This window comes from Polypterus senegalus, chromosome 2 (assembly GCF_016835505.1).
Source record: "Polypterus senegalus isolate Bchr_013 chromosome 2, ASM1683550v1, whole genome shotgun sequence".
Taxonomy (NCBI): domain Eukaryota; kingdom Metazoa; phylum Chordata; class Cladistia; order Polypteriformes; family Polypteridae; genus Polypterus; species Polypterus senegalus.
In genome coordinates, this window is record NC_053155.1 from 262,661,213 (window position 1) to 262,685,289 (window position 24,077).

At 37.2% G+C, this 24,077-nt stretch overlaps 1 protein-coding gene across 3 annotated transcripts in view; it reads left to right on the top strand.

The window, feature by feature from the left end:
• Positions 1 to 24,077, top strand: part of sgcg (sarcoglycan, gamma) — a 525,990-nt gene that overhangs the window by 328,016 nt on the left and 173,897 nt on the right. For all 3 annotated transcript variants that reach the window (XM_039745447.1, XM_039745445.1, XM_039745446.1), the window contains exon 5: positions 20,924 to 21,043. In XM_039745447.1, the coding sequence (XP_039601381.1) occupies positions 20,924 to 21,043 (120 nt within the window). The remainder of the gene's footprint in view (positions 1 to 20,923; positions 21,044 to 24,077) is intronic.

A 24,077-nucleotide genomic window follows, 5' to 3' on the forward strand; every position in this document is an offset into this window, starting at 1 on the left:
AATTAATAAGGCATCATTTTTTTTTAACTGTTAATGTGCAAAAGATTTACGTCTTGCTGTCTGTAATTAGTAAAGTACCTCATAAAAGTGATAGGTTTACTGGAGGACATGCTGAATAAATTATCATGCCAAATGAAAATGCTCACTTTCAGATGTTTAAAATTTGCAGAAAGCAGAATGCCACATTCACCTTAAACAAACCCAGCATTGCGTGAGTGATTGGCTTTCTTTTAGAAATTGCACAGTGGTGATTTAATGTGCTTCTCTATCTCAAGGGTATGACACTTTGACATTGTAAATTTCTACATGAGTCATTTTATGATTGCTACTAAAAGCAAAATAATTTGAACATTTTTCTTTGAGTTTGGTAACTAGGACCATTGAATTTTTGTTGACACTTCTAATCATCGTTCACCAGGGGCCTCATGTATAAATGGTGCGTACGCACAAAAATGTTCCGTACAAACGGTTCCACGCTCAAATTGTGATGTATAAAACCTAAACTCGGCGTAAAGCCATGCACATTTCCACTGTACCTCATACACTGGCGTATGCAAGTTCTCCGCTCGGTTTTGCAGACAAAGCAGTGCTACTGTTCCTGTTTGGTTGCCCTTTCTTTTTCAGATCCACATCCCTGACAAGGCTTTATAAATACACTGAAATTAACCGCATATTGTTTATTAGTTTAATGCATCTTATTGTAATTAACCAGTAACAATTTAATGGTCCACGGAATGGTCAAACTATTCTAAATACAATAGCTGCTTTAGCGTTGTTAGTCTCACTGCACCTTCTTCTTCTTCTTCTTCTTTCAGCTGCTTCCTTTAGGGGTTGCCACAGCAGATAATCTTTTTCCATGTTACTCTCACTGCACCACTCAGAGTATTTATATCACTGTATCTGAGTGGGGAATCAAAGATCTACAGAAGCTGAGAAAGAGAATTATCGGTATACAGCATCAAGCATACGCTGCCTCAGCCATGCTGTTTATTGAACTGCTCTCACACGGCAAACGTTTCAAAGCCTTTCCTGTATGGACCTTGCGGTTCAGAAACAGTTTCATCCCAAGAACTATAAATATATGTACTCAATCAGCCTATCAAGTGCTCCTTGTAGAACTGTTTTTACTTATAAGTACAATTACCTCACTGTAAACTTGCACTACAGTTATAATATTGCACAACTGGTGGCAATTTATAAAGTGCGAATTTACATATGATGATGAGATCATTTTAAGATGTAATGCAGCAAAATATGTTTATTATATTATACAGATAAAACTTTAACTGCATTTAAATAATCTATATTGTTAATAATTAAACATGCCAGGACACGGTGCCACACGTTCACGTATTGTTCCTGCCTCGCGCTGTATTCTTCCTTCTGCTGGCACGACACTGGAAGGATAGATGGATAGAATAATTAAACACATACTACGAAGTTATTTCAGTGTTCCTTAAAAGTTTTGAAGAATCTGCGTTCTAAGTTTACAGATGGGTTATCGTCTATTACAGAGCTGATTGTGAGGCAATTAGGTATTTCGAGAAAGAAAAGTAAGGACAGGAATTAGGGGTTAGTACATTTGAAAGAGACAGTACTGCTACAATAAAGTATTTCATCGAACGTCGCGCATGGCGCAGCAAGCATGTTGTGTGACACATGAACAATCACTGCGCCAACGTGTTCCCATGTTTAATAACATGCTTTAACTCCTATCATCATGAAGATGATATCACGTATACATCTCAGTATTTTAATTATTCAGAGAGCTGTAATATCACAAATGTAATGGATTTTGTGTCCAGTCGGAGGAATAAAAAGTCCGGAAGTACATAGCGATTCACACACACAGAGCACATAGAAGATCAAATACAAAACAAAGCATTTAATGTGTTACTTTAGTTTCAATGGTATTTGAGAAACTAGTAAATTAAACGATTTTAAGATGAAGTTTCTGATGTTCTACTTTAATGACAAAATAAACTACATGATTAAAGTGGAAATCTCGAGATTAAAGTTGACATTTTGTGCTTTTTTCCTACTGTGTGCCTATTTTTTTTTTTGTCTGTACCCTAATAAGCTTTTATATGACACTCAAACGGTGTGCTACGACTCGCCTTTTCACGACAACTTTAATATCTGACAACTTTTTTTTTTATTTTGGGCACTGTGCGACTTTGTGAACTTGAGCTTTCGAGTTTCTCTGACACTCGGTCACTTGATCAACTTCCTTCTGTTGATTATATCACTGTTTAAACCAACAAGTAGTAAGTTTTTCCTTGCCTACACTTGGTATTTGCTGAAATTCTTATCTCACACAGCGACCGAGCTGCAGGCTATGGCCATATATATGTACGTAAGTAGGTTCCAGTTATGACCGTTACGCGTAGAATTTCAAAATGAAACCTGCCTAACTTTTGTAAGTAAGCTGTAAGGAATGAGCCTGCCAAATTTCAGCCTTCTACCTACATGGGAAGTTGGAGAATTAGTGATGAGTCAGTGAGTGAGTCAGTCAGTCAGTCAATGAGAGCTTTGCTTTTTATTAGTATAGATCAGGGGTACTCAAAGTTTTTGAATGCCGGTCCGCATTCAGTTCGCCACCAACCATCGGTGTCCGCTATAGCCAGGTTTACCGTGTAGGTCTGTAGGACTCTAGGTGTAGGTCTGTAGGAAGCTAGTAATAGATTCAACGCAAATGATAACATTTTTACAGAAGACCAAGACATGCACAAAACATGGAAAGCAATTCAAAAAAGTCACATGACTACTTGCAATTAACACACCAATTACAACAGTTGGTACGTAAATGATTGTCACTCAGTGTGAAACTGTTGTTTCGATTTCATAATGGCAGCATAGTTCGGTGAGTAACCAGTCAGTGCAATTCTCATTGCATTCCTGAGGTTCTGGTTGGTAATTACACTTCGATGTTTCGTCTTGATAGTGTTCATAGTGGAGAACGCACACTCACAAGAATATGTTGAACCAAAAATAGTGAGCACGGAAATCGGCAGTTTCTTTGCAGCAGGATACTGAGAATCTGGAACAAACTTTGACCAAAAAATTGTTATGCCGACTTCGTTCAATTTTGCTTTCAAAACGTGAGAAACTTGCAAATCAGCTGCTTCCATTTGCAACAGTGACTGGTTTGAGTTCGGAAAAATTGAGGCAGCCACAGATGTCCATTCACCGTCAGGTTAGACAATGAAAGGATCAGCAGCAAACAAAAACGCAGACTTCAGTTTTATGAAATCCTTAAAACGTTCAGCTAGCGGTAGTAATGTCAGAAACTCTTCAACAAAATTATGGCCATCAAAAAATCTTGTGAACACACAGAGTTGATACATGTCAGTTTTATCAGTGGATTCATCGCACGCGAGAGCAAACAATTCATCTTGTTTAAGATCTAATATTAACTGACCACCGACATTGTCAGAAAGGTCATCTGCACAACGACTAGCAGTACTGTCTGATAATGGTATCTGCTGAATCAGTTCAACACACTTTTTGTCGTTAAACAGAACCGAAGAAGCAGACATCATGCATTCTTTAACAACCTCTGCATCAGTAAATGCTTTCTTATGTCTGCCAAGAACCCAAACAATGCGTAGCAAAGCTTCTGTAACATTTGATTGTGTGGTGGTCGCTTTCAGCAAACGGCTTGTTAAAAAGAACAAAAATGCCGGTAGACCAAACGCAAATTTTATATGCCAAACCGCTTTCAAAAATGCCAGATTTCAGTTATTTGGCATAAAAAATGCCAGTTGGCAACCCTGCTACAGAGTAAGTAATAAAACAACAATAATTTAGGTGCTTTTATATTTGAACTTTTGACTTACGCAAAAGACAGTCGCAGTCCGCCAAAAACTTCTTGGCGGTCCAGATTGTGGACCGCTGTCCGCTGTTTGAGTACCCCTAGTATAGATAAGAGCAGATCACTACTGAAAACGGCAAATATAGGAGACAGTGGGGATTGAACCAGGGACTCTTGATTACAAGTCAGCAAATCTTACCACTACGCCACGGAAGCTGTTGTCTTTTCCTTGAACCTTTTGTGAAAGTGTTTACTTGATCTTTGGACTTCAGACTTCATACATTATATAGTTTATGCCTGCATTTTGTCATTTAATACTAAAATATGAAAAATGTTTCTGTTTTAAAAATGTGTTTACACAGATTAGTGTAGAAAAGGAACACACATGAAATGTGTTTGTTTCAAATAACGATCTATTATTTCCACTCTAAAACTCCACTTCACTCCCAGATAATCAATCAAGGCATGAGCTGGGAGAAGTTCGTTAACGTTCTAAGTTGGTGGGGTGATGGTATAGCCGGCTGTTTGCAGCTTGTCTTTATCGGCACATTTAGAGGACAAAAGACACTGGCAGAGAGGTGCCAATGGAGTTAAGGTCACCCTGATCTACGAGTTTTTTTGTAGGCTCTGGTAATTCTAGTGTTAAATCTATAGCAAAAGCAGAAATAGTTCTAAATGTCTTATAAATGTAAAAATCATGTTGTGCTTTTCTGAATGTAGAATAAAAGAAAAATACCAGCTAATTAAATGAGATTAGTGCTATCAGATGTTGTCACTGATTTGTAATCTGGTTGGAACAAGAACCTGCAGCCACAGGGGGTCCCCAGGACCGAGGTTGTGAAACACTGGACTAAGCACTAAATGAAGACAGAGCAGCACCATCTGCTGGTAGATGTTTGAATTGCTTGGTTATTTAGAACCTTCAGCTAACTTTTACAAGATGTAAGATTCATTTAGTCAGATCTGAGTGATTATTTTTTTATTTTTGATTTTGATATACTTTATTAATCCTAAAGTTAAAATTGTCTTTTTGCATGACCTTTTGGAGGGCAGAGTGAAGTGTCAGCCATTGTACATTGTACTGTCCAAGTCCTTCAGCTCCTCATCCATTGCAAACTAATCTTGATGGAAAACCTCAATATATAGATAGAACATATTTAACACGTCACGACTCGCGACTTTCTATGACTGTTACTTGATTTCAATATTTCTTAATACCGTAAAGAAGGAAAAGGCAAACTTGTTTTCTCAACCTTCCAAAAGTAATTGTCTGAAATAGCTGATTACGAATAATTTGTAATGCATATGTGAGGTAATTACTACATATGCAGTATATGTGGATCTTTTCTTGGTGAGAGCAGATGAGACCTCTATAAAATTATTTCTAGAGACCTGTAGAGAATTAAATATATTTCTTTAGCCTGGTTATGAAAAGAAAAAAAAAACAACTTTTTGTTTAATACTGCTAGGGACATTGAGGGTTGCTATTGAGTAGTGCTGTAAAGTGTCACTATCTTTTGCTTTCATTCTCTTCCAAATGTTTTGTGGCACCATAGAGAAAGGGCTCACCGAGAGCATTTGGGCATGGAAAGATTGCAGCAGATTCGTTTGTAATGTTACATGATTATTCAATTGATGGGTTCATAGGAAGTGTTGCTCATTAGTATGTAGTGACTCTGCACTCAGTCATGGATAACTGATTTGGAATGGCATTGAGAGAACAAAGTTTCTTGGCCATTTTTGTGCTAGAAGCTGGTAGCATATTTGACGAAGTACCAGAAGTAATGCAGGTTTGCCTTTGTTAAATGTTTTTCGTGTTGGTTGGTTTATGGGTTCTCAAGTTTTGTACATGAATAATGTATAGTTCCTAATCCTATTGGGTTAAAGTGAAATTATAGCTATCCACCGGCCTCAGGGGCTTTGAACTGGGGCCTGAACCTCACAGTCAGTCTGGTTTCTAAATATCCTCAAGACTATTAATGGGAAACCTAGAGGTTTCATGGAGTGAACGACAAACCCAGCTACTTAGCCACTTAGCCATTGTTTGCTGGAGTTTCTACCAAAGCAATCCTACCAAAAGCAGGGAGAAGCAGAAAAATGGAAATTAATCCATCTTTTTGGTTGTTGGTGTCCTGGGGTCTTGGATTGAGGAGAAGCACAGAGTAAAGGCATATAAGGCTTTTTGTTTTTGTTTTGTTTTTGTTTTTGTCTTATGTGACTAGCAGCTGTTCTCTTTCTGTCTAGTTAGCTGTCTTGCTGCTTATTTATTTATTTCATTTTATTTTAGAAACAAGCTTTTTTTATTTTCACAGTGGCCTAACATTTGGATTAAGCAACACCTGCATTTGTGATTTTTTTATAGTTTTCTTGAGTCACTAATAAAGCAAATTATGTGATACATTTTTTGATATGTCTTCTCCATGAAAACACAATATTAAAAGTTCCCTACCTTAAATGATGGTAGTTAAACAACAGATACAAAAATTATAATTTTTGGGCAGCGCATTCTTTTAATACTTTGGGCGACTTGGCAGTAAATGCTAAAATACAAACACAACAAAAAATAAATAAATGACAGTTCCAAGCAGAATAATAAACATTGCAAAATTTACTGTATCTCTTATTGGCACAATCTAACATACACTATCAATAAAGTATGAGTGGTTTACATCCCTGACTGCCTTTGTGAAAAGTGCTGCTTTAAAACTTATATTTCTGTGAAAGCTCATGTGAATTAATACTCATACACATTTGCATACTGTAATCTGTGTCTAGTCCTGTTATTATTTAAGCCTCAAGTGATGACAGCGCTGAAGTAATTAGTTCATCAAAAACTGACAGTTGCAGTGAGGGTCCAAGTTCTCCTTGTATTTCTCTTATTGATCTTTATTTTATACCAGTTTCAGTTTCATTGACGTGCGCAGGCCCCTTCACACGTTAGCAACATCCTTTTTGCACTTACCCACCAATCAGACACCTTGGTGTATTAACTGCCAATTAACTCTACAATTAAATGTTAACCTCCCCACCTCCCAAGGTAAAATGCATGGGCACATCTTACACATTCAGCTCTCTGTCTTTTAACATGAGGCTTTTCTAGGTTTTGCTTTACCTATTGTTCTGGCACTATGTAATCTAACTAGCTTATTATAGATACCTCTGCAGTTATAATCACCTGAGTATAGGTGTGACAGTTGTAATACATTACATTCTTATTAGTGTCTTGTAGCTGTAGCAGTAGTGACGACAAATATCAAAGCTGTCCATTTCCATTAATTATTTGCAACTGGTGATAAAATTAAAAACCTTAACACTCAAAATATTTAATTAGTAATCTTTTAGGAAGGCCAATGTTTTGAGTATATGAAACCCAATACAGAAATATCCATTTTATCCACAATTTTAATTTATTTGTTAGTTTTTAGTTTTTGAATGATTTGATATATAGTGTTAAAGTTTATTTATCTATTTATTTATTTGTGTATTTATTTTATTAACTTTTTTGCATTATCAAGCTATTTTCAAGTTTCAAAATGGAATTTCCATGCCACCTAACTGCCAAGTAATGAATATGCAAAACAATGGGTAAAATATCTTAAAATAATTTCAGATAAAATGTTTTTACCTCAGTTCCTCTCTCTGCTTCTTTTTGATGGTTCTAATAAACACCACCATTCCCCAGCTTAAAAGTATCTAAAAGGTGTTTTCAAGATGGTCAGGACTGTCTATTAGGTTAGATTTAATTTCCTGGTCACAACGTTTTTTAACAATAATAATAATAACAATAATTCTTTACTTTATGGCACTTTTCTCACTACTTAAACTACTTCAGTGAGTTTGGAGCCACTTCAAAGACCACTGATGTGGAGCATCCACCTAGATAATGCGAAAGCAGCCATTGTTGCACCAGTACGCTTACCATACATTTAGCTGTTAGGTAATGAAATGGTGGGAGAGAGAGACAATCAGAGATTGGGGATGATTAGGGGGGCAGAAAGGCTAGGCCATCAGGACCCTACTCTTTACTAAGGATGCCCAGGGATATTTTATGACCACAGAGACTCAGAACCTTGATTTTACATCTCATCCAAAAGAATGGCACCATTTTTACAGCACAGTTTCCCCGTCACTGCACTGGGGCATTGACATCCACATTCAGACCGCAGGGTAAGCACCCTCTGTTGGCCTCACCAACACCTCTTCCAGCAGCAACTCAAGCTTTTCCTGGGTGGTCTCCCATCCAAGTACTGGCCAGGCCTGATTATGCTTAGCTTCAGGTGGATGACCTGTTCTGAAGTGTATGTGGTATGGCCTCTGAGTCTCATTAAGATCATAACATCAATTAAACTGATGCAGGATCATTGGATATGGATGGAAATAGAAATACCCAGATAAAGTATACAGGGAATGTGGAGGAAACATGCAGAGGAGAACTAGCAAACAGTTATCAGGCCAGGATTCCAAATCAGGTCCCCTGATATGATATTCAACAACATCAATAGAATAGATAGATAGATAGATAGATAGATAGATAGATAGACAGATACTTTATTAATCCCAAGGGGAAATTCACATACTCCAGAATATTTCCAAATGCTAAAATACTGTTTGGTATTACAATGGATTTAAAATTAAAACTTTAATCTGCCAATATTTAATAATGAGATCTAGGAAATGCACATTTTAATTTGTTACAAAATGGTAGATATATGTATGGATGTCAGTGTGCATAATTTAGTTCAGAATGTTTTAAAGTGTGATATATTGCATCTGACTATAATTTAGGCTCTAGCTCTCTATAATCCAAAATAAAAAAATATGCTGTTGGAAATTGACGGATTAATAATGGAATAGTACAAATATGTTTAACCACATTGCTGTTTTCCATCAATAATAACCTGTAACATAAAACCCTTTCATAAAATATTACTTTCTGGACCAGCAGTCTTCAGCCACTTCTTTAGTCAGTTTCTTAAAACATGGGCACCTTTGTGTCATGTTCTGACTCAGAATGAAAACAGAACCACACTACTAAATAATGATTGCTGCTCTACCTCTTTACACATTTCTAGATATACTGCAGACTAAAATTCATTGCTTGTAATTTGTCCACATCCAAATACAGTTCCACACCTTACCCCTCTTCTTTAGTTCTTTTTCTCATTCTGATACTGTTTTCAGTTGGTATCTTGCTTCTTCCTGCATTTACAGTTCAGTTTACTCCATCGTAGATTTATCTCCAGGCTGACTGCAAAAGTCCCTTCTGGGCTCACAGCAGCCACTGTAGCAATCCTAAATTTCAGTGTTGAGTAAATGTGTTTGTGTCATTCTAGTGAGTGGCGCTACTGTATGTTGCTTTTATACAATGAAAACTGAAAAATTCAGTTGTGACATTTGATTCAATATACTTACAAAAAACATTCAGAAGGCAAAAAAACTAATTAAGAAACAAATTTGCAAGGAATCTCAATATTGTGTATTTGTTTGAAGCTAATAAATACTGTTCTAAAATTATTATTTTAATTATTTTGTACTAATAATAATCTTAAACTCAAGAATTAAGCCTAAGTCACATAGTTAACAATATTAATCAAAATACCCTATAGTATTTAAAAAATTAATTTTAAAATGGTATAAAATAATATTTCAAATTTCATATTGAAGAACTGACTGCCTGTAATAGTAGTGCATGCAATAAAAGTAATTTCCACTCGAATATTCTTATTATACTTGATGGTGGGCAGTGACAGAATGCAAATAAGTTCCTCCAGTGGTGACAACTAAGAACAAACTGCAAGGCTTCCTCATTATCACCTTCACCAAAGAATGTGTAACTTCTGGACATTGTACTGTATTATGATTTGTCAGCAGAAGGTCGATCCTTGAATAAAACTGTTGACCTTCCCTAATTCACACGTAACCTTAACCTAATATTTAAAATGTGAAAAAGCAGAATGTGCTGGTGTAAATCAAATTATAGTGCAGACTGTTTTGAATAACCAGCATTATTAGAAGATAGCATGCCTTCATTGTGCTCTCAGTTTATGTGAATAAACAATAATTTAACTATGATGGTGCAGGTATTTAAGGAAAAAGATTTGAATATGGCACTTGTGGACGAAAACTTCAGACTAGACAGCAGGTGTGGTTATAAAGCAGCTTTATTTTGCAGAGTCACAGTGAGAAGAGTTTCAGAAAAGCAGACAATCAATAATACATGACAGCGTCAGGGCTCTTCTGAACCCCGTCTGTTGGGTGGGGCAAGTTTTTATACCCCTAGAATGCGTGATTTAATATCATTATGAAATGCAACAGTCAACACGTTTATTATACACAATCCTTCAGCCCCTTCAGCGCCCCTTGTGCAACTTGATTTCTTGGCCCCGTTTGTTATGGCGTTCAGATGTAAACTAAGGGAAAATGTGATAAGGCAGACTCATGTGTGGAATGCTTAGACCTTGAGTCCTTTGGACAAATATTTTTCTGTTTTGCTCAGCAAAGCATGCTTTTACATAAAGGCTTACTTCTCAGACATGAATTAGTACAAGGGAATGAAGAGAACATTCATCTTCCACACACTATAAACTAATTTGATATACTATAAGTAGATTTTCTTTGAGCAAACTGTTAAGTATAGAAAACAGCAAAAAAAAAGTTAAACATTTTTTGGAGTTTGATTAGTTTAATTAACTAAGTGTCTACTGAAGGTGACAATGAAAAAATAAAAGATCTGCCCTCAAGATCCTCTGACCATCCTGTTCAAAGTGAAGACAAGCAATTAATGGCTGCTTCTGGTTGAGTAGTCGGGAACCTCTTTTACTTGCAAAATGGAAAAGGTTGAAATGTTAATTTATCTGGAATTCCTTTATGCAGGTTTTATGGATTTTCATGTTGTATAATGTGAGACATATTACCTTTTCTGCATTTTATTGATTAAATTAAAGCTTTCATGCTGCTTAAAACACGTAGACTCATTGACCTTGCTTAACCTTAACACCACATGCATATTTGTCAGTTACTTCAGGGTGACTGAATAGCTACAATGTTCTCTGTCTAAAAGGCTTTCTTAAGCAGTAGAATCATCAGGAAAGCACTGCTAATGACAAAATCATAACAGGCTCCCTCTTTGAGCTCAAGTAGTTTTAGAGTGGTACAATTACTGTTTGCTTGAAGTTCAAAACACCATCTTAGAAGGAATGCCTTTTGCAAAAGCAAAGTGTGTTTTTTGAGACAATAAATGTGTCCTTTAAAACAAAGAGGCTAAGCTATTGATAAAAGGGGTGATTTATTTCATCATTTGTTTTCTATTAGAGAGATTGTATCTAAATGCAGTAATCTGATGGAATTAGTCCTTTTAAATAGCAGAGGAAGATTTCTGAATATTTTGTAAATAGTCTGCAACCATCACTGTTGGAAGAATTTTCTAGATTTACTATGCACAATTAACTTATTGCACTGCTGCAGAGGTTCCCAACCTCAGTCATGGGGACCCCATGTGGTTGTAGGTTTTTGCTTCGATCCGATTTGCAATCACTGAAAATAATTGATAATAACTGATGTAATTTAATTTTTTCCCCTTTTGTTATTTTGCTTTCAGAAAAATACAACGGCTTGATCTTTACATTTATAAGACATTTAGAAATATTTCTATTTTTGCTAGAGCTTTAAATGCTTAACTCTCTTATGTTGTGTTCCTGTTATTTTCTCTTTTTCTGTGTAGTATGCTCCCTTTATTTTATTCTAATAATGACATTAAAACACGCAACACTGAACAATGAAAGGCTACAGCCACTACTAATGGACTACAGGTAGTTCCCAAGTTACGGACATCTGACTTACACACAACTCATACTTACGAACGGGGTTGCAGCTGCTCCTTCATCTCTCTGGGGGACACGACGCAGGCTTCTCAGTAACTGCCATTCCGTCATCTTCGGCCTGGGGACGCTGCAAGCAGTGGCTGGACAGAGGCTGGAGGGGGTGGTTTAGCTGCTCGCACAGTGTAGTGTCCCACAGGCGGCTCCGGTTGATGAATGGGGCAGTGGGGGCTGCACTCCATTCATTCTCAGTAGTCAGCTGGGTGCGCGGCAAGCTGTGACCCGGGATCCATGGTTACTGGGGCCGCAGCTTAGCATGTTTCCCCAAAAATAAGACCTACTCCGAAAATAACCCCCAGCATGATTTTCAGGCTGCTCTGTAATATAAGCCCTACCCCAAAAATCCGCCCTCATCAAGATTGCCAGCTCAAAAGTAAGGCGCCATGCGATGTGATCCATTAAATTCCAAGGACACCTTGCCACAATATCTCTGAAAAGGATGTTTAATAATTACATCCATCAATTGGGGGATGCGCTCATTCCAGCAGCATCGGCGCAAGACAGAACCAAATCCCTGGACGGGGCATCAGCTCATCGCAAGGTAAACGCAAGCACACACATACACTGACGTCATTGTAGCTTCACCAAATCACCAAACCTTCATGTCTTTGGATGGAAAACCCACTGTGGAAACCCACCAGGAAAACAGGGAAACTCCAGGCAGGGATCACAAGGGACGTGACTCCCTGCAAGACAGCAGCGCTACCACTTTGCTACCCTCATATGTGTAACTATTAACAGTATTCATTATTTAAACAAAGTAAACGATTTTTCTGTAAAATGTAACATAGATATTTTAATACATTTCATCATGAAAGTGATATCAAGTATAAATCTAAGAATTCTAAATGTGCAGAGAGCTGGAATATCATAAATTTAATATGTTCAGTGTGATGATCTATTGCTGCTTACCGCTGCTGTCAGTTCAGGAGGAAAAACTAGAATAGAGTAGTGATTAACAACTGGGTCAGTTTTAAGGTGACATTTACGACAGTCTATTTTTAATGATAAAATGAGGTTAAAGTGGACATTTCGAGTTTAAAGCCGAAATTTCCACTTTAATCACAAAATAGACATTTTCATTATGTTTTTATTTTTTTTTCTGTGTGGCTCAAATATGCTGCCGTACATTCTGATGGTACAAGGTGCAAAAAAAAAAAAAGACTGCACAGAAGATGGTATGTGAGAAAATATATTCTGAAAATATATTGTGTCATTACTTTGGGGAATATGCGATGCTTGAATATCAAAGCACCACGAATGCATTTATATGTTGACATTTTGCTTCACCACATCGAACCATTCATCAAACATCAAAGCATGCACATCAATCGTGTAGAATCCTAAATGCGGCTGGGGTTGCAAGAAATTCAGGCAGGAATTCAGGGTTTGAATGTAGAGAGTTATGACGATATTCCAGAAGAATATTATTTTACATGAATAAATATAAGATATCCCCTGAAAATAAGCCCTAGTGCATGAATGAATATAAGATCTGGTCTTATTTTCGGGGAAACACGGTACCGCTCATGTGCAGGACAGAGGCTTGATAGGGAGGTTTGCTGCCTGCAAGCAAGCTGCCGCAGCTACTGATCCTGACTGGTCGGGGCAGAGGGGGGCGTTTAACTGCCCGCCCACCACGTAGCCTTGAAGGGTCCCTCGAACGGCTGCCCTGTTCGTTCTCGGTGGGCGGCTGGTGATGCTGCAAGCAGTGACTCGGTTGTGGCTGAACGGAGGCCATTGAGGGTAAATGGGGCAGCAGGGGGCAGTATTGTAGTGTGCCTCGGGTGGCTGCCTTTTGAATGGGGGCGGTGGTGGGCGATTCACTACCCGCCTTTGGCCGCATACTGTTCATTCTTGGTGGGCGGACCCCGCAGGCAGCATACTATATGCAAGTGGAGGTGACTGTGGGTGGGTGGTGAACTGCCCCCCCGCACACCCCCATTCATTGTCAATAGCAAGTCTGCTTGTACTGTTACGTACATTGCAAAGAACTAACCAATGATGACTAGAATGGAACTAGAACAACCAATGGTAGCATTCAGCGAATAAAACCAGAACTTAGAGCCACCAACAAAAAAGTTTTCTACAAAGGAGTTAGCTGATGCATTTTGTCTCATTGAAGCAAGAATGGCAAAGCTATTTATGATGAGAAAAAGAAAAGCTCTGTGCAAACGTCCTTTGATGCCTACTTTAAGAGACCAGTCCCATCCTCTTCATCAAGTCCAACAAGTTCTACCAACATTGTTTAAGGCTGTACTACATTTGAAAATGTTTAACCATTTACTGTGCATGCATAGAAAGGTAAAAATAAATAATATGTTGAGACAAACATTTGCCCCACTTGCATTTATTAAAATAATGTACTTGTTCCGACTTACATACAAATTCAACTTAAGAACAAGCCCACAGTTCATGTCTTGTATGTAACCAAGGGACTGCTTGTACTATGGATTAACTCAGTGCTTCCCAACCTTTTTTTGGCCATGCCCCACCTAGGCCTCTCTAAAATCATGATGTCCCCCACTGTAACATATACCTTATTCTTATTATTACTTATTCAAAAAGTGAACTCGTACTCACATGGAGGAAGCCCATAATGTCATTAATTTTGTCTAAACAAGCTTCCAAAGAACATGGAAACACAAGTAGGAAAGGATAGTTGAAGTACTGACAAAGAAATCACTAAGAAATTGTTAAAAACATATATATATATATAATATGAAGTAATATGAAAATACAGCAAATACACTTTTGAAAACATATATATAATAAGAGACATCAGTCAGTCATCATCCAACCCGCTATATCCTAACACAACACAGGGCGCAAGGCAGGAACAAACCCTGGGCAGGGCGCCAGCCCACCACAGGGTACACACACACCCACCCACCAAGCACACACTAGGTACAATTTAGGATCGCCAATGCACCTAACCTGCATGTCTTTGGACTGTGGGAGGAAACCGGAGCACCCGGAGGAAACCCACGCAGACACGGGGAGAACATGCAAACTCAACGCAAGGAGGACCCGGGAAGTGAACCCAGGTCTCCTAAATGTGAGGAGGCAGCGCTACCACTGCACCACCATGCTGCCCAATAAGAGACTTGGTATTCATAAATATATAACAACATCAATGACAGCTTTTTCTGTAATATTTTGATCATTTTATATTTTTGATATATTGCAAAATTTTATGATCATTGTTACAATTCATATTATTTTATTGGTAAAAATGATTTCTAAGTAGAAAAACCCAAGCCAGTTGTAAAATCATAAATTAAAGGGTTCTCCACCATCACTTCTATGTTGTGGATGCTGGCCCGGATACACACAGCCGGACATCGTTGTTTCACCCAACACACTGTTTATTTACACTATTATTTACAGTTTTACGTGCACGATACACCCCAGTGCCTCCAGCACCGATTCCCCCAAAGTCCAGGCCTCACATTCTCTGTGCCTCTCTCCTGGCCACCTCCAGTCCTCTCTTCAGCTCTGTCCGCTTCCACCCGACATCCACCTCTGACTGGAGGGAGACGGCCCCTTAAATAGGAACTCGAATGGGCTCCAGCTGCTTCCCGGCATCCCTCCGTAGCCACGCCTGGTGTGGCGGAAGTGCTGGGCTCCCGGGATATTCAGGCACTGGGGTGCCGCCTGGCGGTGCCCAAGGGTCCCTACAGGGCTTTACCCAACATAACCAAGGCGGACGCCCCCTTGTGGTCTGGAGGAGGCACAAGCCCTCCTCCGGTCCTCCTGGGCTACACAATGTTTATATAAATATAAAATTGTCTCTGTAAGAAATACAAATAAGAATTATTTGTTTATTTTTATCTATCATTTTTAACAGTGAATTTCTGTTTTTTCATTATATAAATTTTTTAACATACCTAAATTCTTGAATTGCCCTCCTAAAAACTTAAATTGCCCCCCAGTGGGAAAAAAGCGGAATGAACATCCAGATCCAAATATTGTCAAAAAGTAAAAAAAAAAAAAAAAGAAAAGAAAAAAATATTTATATCAGCATCATATAACTGCTTAGTACATGTTAATAAAAATATACCAAATTTAGTTTTGTGATTTGCACTTTGACCGCAAGACACAGAAACTAAGGAATAACAGTTTGCTTAATTAGGCTGAGTTCAGTTAAAAACAGAAGTTGGTTTCAACAAAAACCTTCAGCTGGCCACAGTGGGTCCCTAGGACTGAATTTGAGAACTACTGTAGTACTCTGTCCTTTAATGTTTTAGAAGAATGCTTAAGTCTTTAGTCCTTAGGCTGGATGAAAATTAGGTCCATGTGAAATCTGCATGGGAAACTTTACAAATAAGACAATGCACAAACATAAACAAATTAAGGTGAATAACTTGGTTAAGGGAGAAACCTTGTATCCAGTGCTGCTGAAATAATGATAATGCTGGTAATTTATTACAGCAAGATATGCGTTACTCATTACTTTAAAAAGTGATGGGAATCTGTAACGCATGTTACTTCTTACATGTTACCCTATTGCTCTCAAGACTGTGTTGTTGAGTTTAGAACTGTACATTCTGCTCATCAACATAAATTTTGCATTTTCTAAAATACTGAGACCAATTATTTTAACCAGGAGAAGAAATAACATTTTCCTCTGAAACTGTGGAACTTTTGTTATGTTTTATAAATGGGAGGCACCCAGCATCAAAGCAGTGCTACTTTTTCTGTGTGGTTTCCCTTTATTTTTTATACTTGTATTCCATGAGGTGGGCTTTATCAAATATACTAAAATGAATTACATATCATTTACAAATTTAAAGCATTGTAATCAATTAGTACCAATATAATGGTGCATGGACTGTCCCAACTACCATGGCTGCTTTAGTGTTGTTGGAAGACATTGCAAATGGAAGATCTCAAAGAGAGTGGTAGTAGATCATACTGATTTCTTGTCCCATGATGATGACTGCCTTCTAAATCGATTTAGATTTTCAAGAGTTATCCTTTTGGAGCTGTGTACTGAACTGGGGCCAGCTTTACAAAGGCAGACTTTGAGGAATTGTGCTCTACCTGTTCCTTTGCAAGTTCTGTCTACCTTCTGGTTTTTAGCCACAGGATCTTTTCAACATGAATTGGCTGACTGATTGGGTATTTCTCAGACATCACTTGCACCATGCCAACTGTATGGGAAGATATTATCTGTTTGTCATTCAGAAATGTAAGATTTACTTAACTTTGGCTGAATGGGCAAACATCAAAGTACAATTAGCAGCAACGTCCAATTTTTAAGATGTAATCGGATTGATCAATTGCACGTACATTGCTATAAAGATGCCCTTAAAGAATTAATTTGCTTATGTAAGCAGAAATAATTTCCACTCTATTAATATGAAAATTATCTTTGATGCGAAAATGGGTCTCATTAATGTTGTGGTGAGATACATAAGTGTCTCATCAATAATTGCAGCAACTCACTGCTCAAACGTTGTGAGCCCTGAAGTTCCGCTACTGCCTCTGACCCTAAGACGGTAGGCTGAGACTCGTCTTTTCATGTTGACTTGACCATTTCATTTTTATTTTGAGCACTGTTCAATTTGAACTTGAACATTTGAGGGCCTCTGCCATGCTGTGCCTCTCCTTCAGTTTCCCTTTGTTTGCTAATGCCACTGCTTAAACCATCAAATAGTACATTTTTCAATGCCTCCACTTCACTGAGCAGGACCTCAGTGGTTTTGCCATTGTCCTTTACCAAAACACTAAACAGAAGGGGCTGTTTATTTACATATTCAAATAGGCAAAATTCTGGGAGGAGTCAGGGTGGGGTTGTAGGGTCATGCATGTGTGTTAAAATTCACTTTTATTGTGATGGATAAAAGGAAAGTGCATAGAACTTTGTTAACACACAGTTTTATGCATCTGAATTTTTTTGTGCTTAAGCAGATTTCTAGTCTTGTCTGTACGCCATGTTTTAGTGTGAACTCCATACAAGGCATTATACATGAGACCCCAGTTTGAAACACACTAAGTGGCTGGAATTCCAACCAAGATTACCAGACATGGTATTCAACAGCTTTAAATACACCCTGCACCAACACATATTAAAATATTTCTAAGTATTAAAATACTGACCTGCATGTTAAACCACAGTATTTAAAATTAAAACTACAAGTTGTGAATTTCGCTAATTGACAACATAATGGTAAAGGTTTGGCCCTGTTGCCTCATAGCTCGCGACTTGGTTTGATTGTCACAGTGGTCATTGTGTGTATCTGACTTGCACATTCCTTGTGTATTCATGTAGGCTTTAATCAGTGACACTGATTTCCTCTTATATCTGAAATGTATTGGTTTGGTTAATAGGTAAAAATGGCTGTTTGTGAGTTAGTCTATGTTAAATGTGTCTTTCTATGGGCTGGACTTCCATTTGTTGCTAATTCTTGTCTAGGTTATCTTCCACATATTTTAATGGGGTCAGTGGGTTTAGAATATGGATTGAAAAAAGAAAGAAAAATAATTGTCTATATTTGTATTCTATAGTACACCTTTAAGTGCTGGCATTTTTATTGTAAGTTGGTGCTGACATATACTATTTTAATATTTTTATATCTACAGTATTAATAGCCAAAACATGGTATCAAACCCAGGCTTCAGTATCTTAACTGAGCCAAGTCAAATGTGGTCAAGTGAGCCAAGTCAAATGAGGTCATTGTCCAGGAGGAGTTTGTATGTGCTTGCCTTTTGCAGGAGAGGGAAGTGGGCTTCCTCTGAGCACTCTGGTTTTCTTCTCACGGTCACAAAGACACGCTACTTAGGCTAAGTAGTAAATCCAAACTGGTTGTGCGTGGTTTAGTTGGCCCTGCAACAGACTTTCCTCCCTGTCAAGACTGTTTCCTGTCTTGTCTAATGGTCCTATGATAGACTCCATTCCAACTCCAAGTTGAACTAATTAAGATTAGGAGTATCCTATTAGATAGATGGATAGATAGATATATATTTATTGTCATTGTCACTTTTACAAAGGAACAACAAAATTGAAGGTGCAGTTGATTATGTTATTAGGACTGAAGAATTGGCTTGATGTTTTCTATTTAATATCAAAAATAATAATTAAAATATGCAGAAACATGATTGTTAGTTCTATAGTAAATGATGGTAAATTTAAATTAACCTGTAAAACCAAAATGGGTTACTGTTTTTAAGAACATCACAAAGATTTAGATGCTATATAAATGATTGCTTTTGAGTTGATTACAATTTATACGGTACATGTCAGGAATGAGCGGCGGCTTCATGTTTAGCCCTTCCTTTTGTCCCCCTTCTGCCCCAGGGTCCTTACATCTTGGTTTGTTGCATACTACAATCACAGAGTGAATATGAAAAACAACAACTGCACACAAAATTTTGCTTTGTAGCACTGACATAATGGAGGGGCTAGTGATACTTAAAGGGGATAGTGGCTAGGATAGTGACTTCACATGACCATTTGTTGACCTTTTGATTTAGTATTTTCTGGATTTTTCAAGTTTTGTGTAGTGTTTTCATCCTTGTATGAAGCTCCTATTTTTTGACCTTTTGTTTGCTTTTCAGTTCCTTTATTGAATTTCCCATTTTGGAATTTGCACCTGTTGCTATGTTTTTTCTTGTACACCATCTCTTCTACTTACTATATGGTTCATACTGATCTGCAATATACCTTTGAAGTGAGTGGCCAACTGTATTTTGTAGAGTCTTATTACCCACATATTATATGGTGTTCCTCTGGCCAGCCCTTCCCTGCTGAAGAGCTGGTGCTGAGATCCCATTTTGCATGCACTTCAAACTCTGAAGGTGTGGCAATGCAGCATGCACCTTACATCTTGGAAATGTAATAATTCTGAAATAAATTATTCAGCCTTCTGTTAACAGTTGGCGTACATGCATAGTTTTCCTAAGAGTTAGTTAAGTCCAAATAGTGTACACTCATGGTTGCTTGATAGTTTAAACAGATGGCAGAAACCTGAGTGAAAATAATATTTCTGTGCTAAAGAATACCTTTCATTTATTGCGTCCACCTCTCATATAGCTAAAATAAATAGAATGAAAGTGTGGAGGAAAGACAGGTGTTGGTATTCACTGTTCTTAAACTGAAGCAAAATAAAATCACCTTTTTGTGAATTATTGAAAAGTGATGAATGGCGTGAAAATGTCACTAATTGTGAGATGATTTAACCATCACATTTGACACCAATAATCATACCAAGGTCAAATCGCACGTCTTGCTCATTCCAGTATTTGACTGAACTGCAGCTAAGCCTCTTGATCTTGCCTGTATGTAATGTATATCTAGTTGTAGTCACATGATTGGTTATTTTGTGGAGCAGACTATTTTCATTAACAAATAGGTACACTGAACAAAGTGCCCACTTGACTGTATGTCTTTTATATGTATTTATAGACAAGAGACTATCATTCATAAAACACATTTTCTATTTGCTTAGTCCTAGTTGGGTAACCAAAGACAATACCAGCAGCAAAAGTATTACATGAAAAACAGAACTCACCAATAATAAGATGCAGGACAAGTGTTATATAATGTTATGTAACAATTAGTGTTACCCAATTGACTAAAATTACCTGGAACTATGTAGGTATTTAGCCATAAAGACTTAAATAGGGTACTATGACCTAATATGATATACTATATCTAGATGTTGTTTAGGCAATTGTGTTTCATAAATTAGTAAATGCAGAAAAGATTAAAAAGAAAAAAGGATAAAATTATTTCTGCACTTCATCTGGTCACATGAATTTATAAGACTGTGATGGTGTCTGCCTTTGTCTTAGACTGTGTTTGTTATAACTAATTGTGAACCCTCTAGAAGTTTTTCTCCGGGGATGCAGTGGACTGAGTTTTTGTTTTCCTCTCCTCTGTTGTCAACAGACCATAGCTCAGCAAAGGACATACTGTACTATATATTGATATGTTCCTTTTATGTTAATCAATTTCAAACGTATTTGTTTTCCTCTATGTTTAAAGGAATGTGTCTTTATTTGTACTCGCTGTGTAATTAATAATATACGTTGGTTGTGTTTGCATTTTATCTGAGAACCTAAGCACTGTTGCTTACGCTAAAAAGTTCTTCAAGAAAATCATAAAAATAGTTTCCATTATATGCAGAAATGTGTCATAAAGGCAATAATAAGTCATTATCCTTTGTATTTCTGCGATAATAATGTGTGCTTGTGTTTCTTTAATAATATCTAATCATTTTTTTAGGGCCAAAAATTGTTCAGATCCAAGGTCAACAATTTGAAATTAAGTCCAGCAGTGGCAAGATGTTGTTTTCAGCAGATGAGAATGAAGTGGTTGTGGGATCAGACAAGCTTTGTGTTACTGGTAAGTACATGCAAAAGATGCAAAACTATAATTTTTCTTGAACAATAAATTTAATGTCTATGAACACAACCTCTTTTTAGTGCATGTGTTGTGAAGATTTGGGAACGCAAATCAAACTGTTCTAAACTTCAACACAATAGCTATCTATTCTGAGCTGAACTTTCTTGTTTCCCATTACTAGATATAGATGGACACAAAGTCATATGATCTTTCAGAATGGATGCCAAGCTTTGGATGTTTATAATCTGTAGCCTTCAGATGCAGTGACATTTCTTTGAAAAGACCTTGAAAATGCCTCAGATATTTTCTCTTTCTAAAACTGTAACACATATGCACTGCAGGCCTTTTTAACAGAGCACTTACTGTATCACTGGGATTAAAATAGACACTGTGCATGTGTTTATTTAGAGAAAGACTGCATTAGTATATATCTGCATAAACAGGTAAAGGTTAGTACCACACTAAAATAATAAAAACATGTTTAGTAGCACAAAGTTTCAGCAATGGAGTCTTTTTCAGGTGTGTCAGCATGTACGTTTATCTATTGCACTGTGAACATTTGTATCAATGATTAAGATTGCTTTCTGCTTATCCCCTATAAAAATTTCTAGTTTTACTTACATTCTTACTGAATGATTGGCAGATGTTTGCATTTATATATTGAAAACAATAAAAATCTAAATTTGGCCATAAACGTGAAATGTTATGATTTGCTCTCAGGGTGAGGCCCTATCAAAGTTGTTTATTGGAAGTTACACTGAAGGCTTAATAAAATGATTTTCTAAAAAAAGGAATAATTATGTATTTGAGGAAAGAAAAAATACCTCCATAAACAAAGGAATATCAAAAGACAAAGTTGATGATAACTAAAGTACTTAAAGTAAGTTTGAAAAAACAGAAAATAACTATTCAAAAGACTAGGCCATCTAGAAAAAAAGCAAAAAATTGCTACTTCAAAACAACTAAATGAACTATACTCTCAGTAACTAACTGCATCTAAATAAAGTATTATTTTTTAAATATAAATACAAAAATGGTTGAAAAAAACCCGGCAAAGGGAATCAAACACAGAGAGTGTAGAACTCAATACTCCAGCAGTTAGACTGCAGCAAAAGGATGCCTAAAGTAGGAGCTAAGGTGGCTGTCCTGTTAAGAGCCAATCTGTAGCAGTAGGAGGCCTCACCCCCTTTGGTTCAACAAAACCAGGAGAAAACAGCAGGTAAAGTAAAACAAAACCATTAAAAAATAAATAAGGTACTTTTAAAACTGTTAATAAGCAAGTCAGAAAATATACATGTTGTGTAACATTGGGGACTGTGTTAACTGATTTATTTTTTTGCTCATTTCATCAGGATGTCAGTTATTGCATTTTTTATTAAATATTTTTGCAACAGTTACTCATATACAAAAATAACAGCAATAGTTAGTAGACTACATTAAATGCATGCCTTTTAACAGCATTTTACAATGTCATGTAAATAAAAACAGCCCAAATAGTCTTCTAGGGGCTCAATAGCTTTCACAGACATCAGATTTCAATACAAGTAATGTAAAAGTGGGATTGATTAATGTTCTGTTCTTAGTTCCTGGTTGTGAAGTGTCTATGACTAATTATAGTTCACATGTCTTAAACATTATATTTTTTAAAAGATGTACTCGATGGAAGTTAAAATGTATGTTGAAATTTCTTAAGGTAAAAATGTTGGCTACTTCACACCAATATGGCATTTTGCCAATTAAATTATACCGTCAGTAACATAAATATTGATAAAATATTTGTTCATTCTAACCTTACAAAGTGACAATATCTTCTAACATTATTATTTTTGTTTGTTTTTTGCTATTATGGTTAACTTTCATCATACAATAGGAGAAGTAAGTTGGTATACTAGAACTATGGCTGGTGTGTACCATTCCCGGTGTTTAACTATCTTGTAGCAGGGATCTGTTTCGCTGTCAAAAGTGGCTTTTGTAAACAAGGAAAACAAAATAAGTCAAAGAAACGTCATTCAAGGAAAACATGAAATAGTAATCTAATCTGTTAATAAAATCTCACAGAATACAGTAATCACTCGCTATATCGCGCTTCGACTTTCGTGGCTTCACTCTATCGCGATTTTTTTCTCATACATGCTTACGTCACTAAGCATACGCTTTCTGAGAATTTTTATCTAAGCCCTACGATGGCTCCTAAACGTGCTGCTTTTTCTAAGCCTTCTGAGAATAAAACTAAGCGGCGGAGGAAGATTCTTACTATCCAGAAGAAGGTGAAACTCTTGTATATAATTAAAGATGGCAATACCCTACAAAAGCCTCCTCACGCATGTGAAAAGACAGCGCCAGCAACTGCCTATCAAGATGTTCTTCAGCCGCGCACCCAGACACCCACTGCCTACTCCTAGTACTTCTTTAGCGGAAGAAGACAACAACGCACCTGCTGAAGATACTGCACCACCTCTGAAGACTCTCCTACTGAGGTCGTGCCTTCATAGGTTAGTGGTTGTGTGCAATTAAATGTACAGTACAATAATCTACTATAGAAAAGCGTTCGGGATTGTCCTTCCGTCCCATGAGTGCAAAGCGTAGTGGTATTCCGCTTATTACAGACTTTCTACTTGCGGCTTGAGGTACGAAGCGATGTGATGTGAGCAGAGTTCTGGTGCTCTCATCGTTCCTTGCTTTTGTGCGATGCGCTGGAAAAATAGAAAAAATTATGTCTCTGGAAATAATTAATGTTGATGGAGTACAAATGCCTCACCGCGTAGTAAATATCAGGGGAGATGGTGCTTGCTTATTCTCATCTATAGCTTATTTAGTGCATGAAACTTCGTCTTTAGCGGTACAGATTTGGGCTGACATTGTACGACTTTGGACAGGCACTTGAGGGGATAAAAAAAAAAAGATGTTATGAATGGACACTTTGATATTCTCATTCTCTACACTTACATGCCTGATGCACACATGGAGCGCACAATAATTGAAGATAAAAGTCGGTCGCCTTAAAAGGCGAAAGTGCCTAGTAATATGATATTTG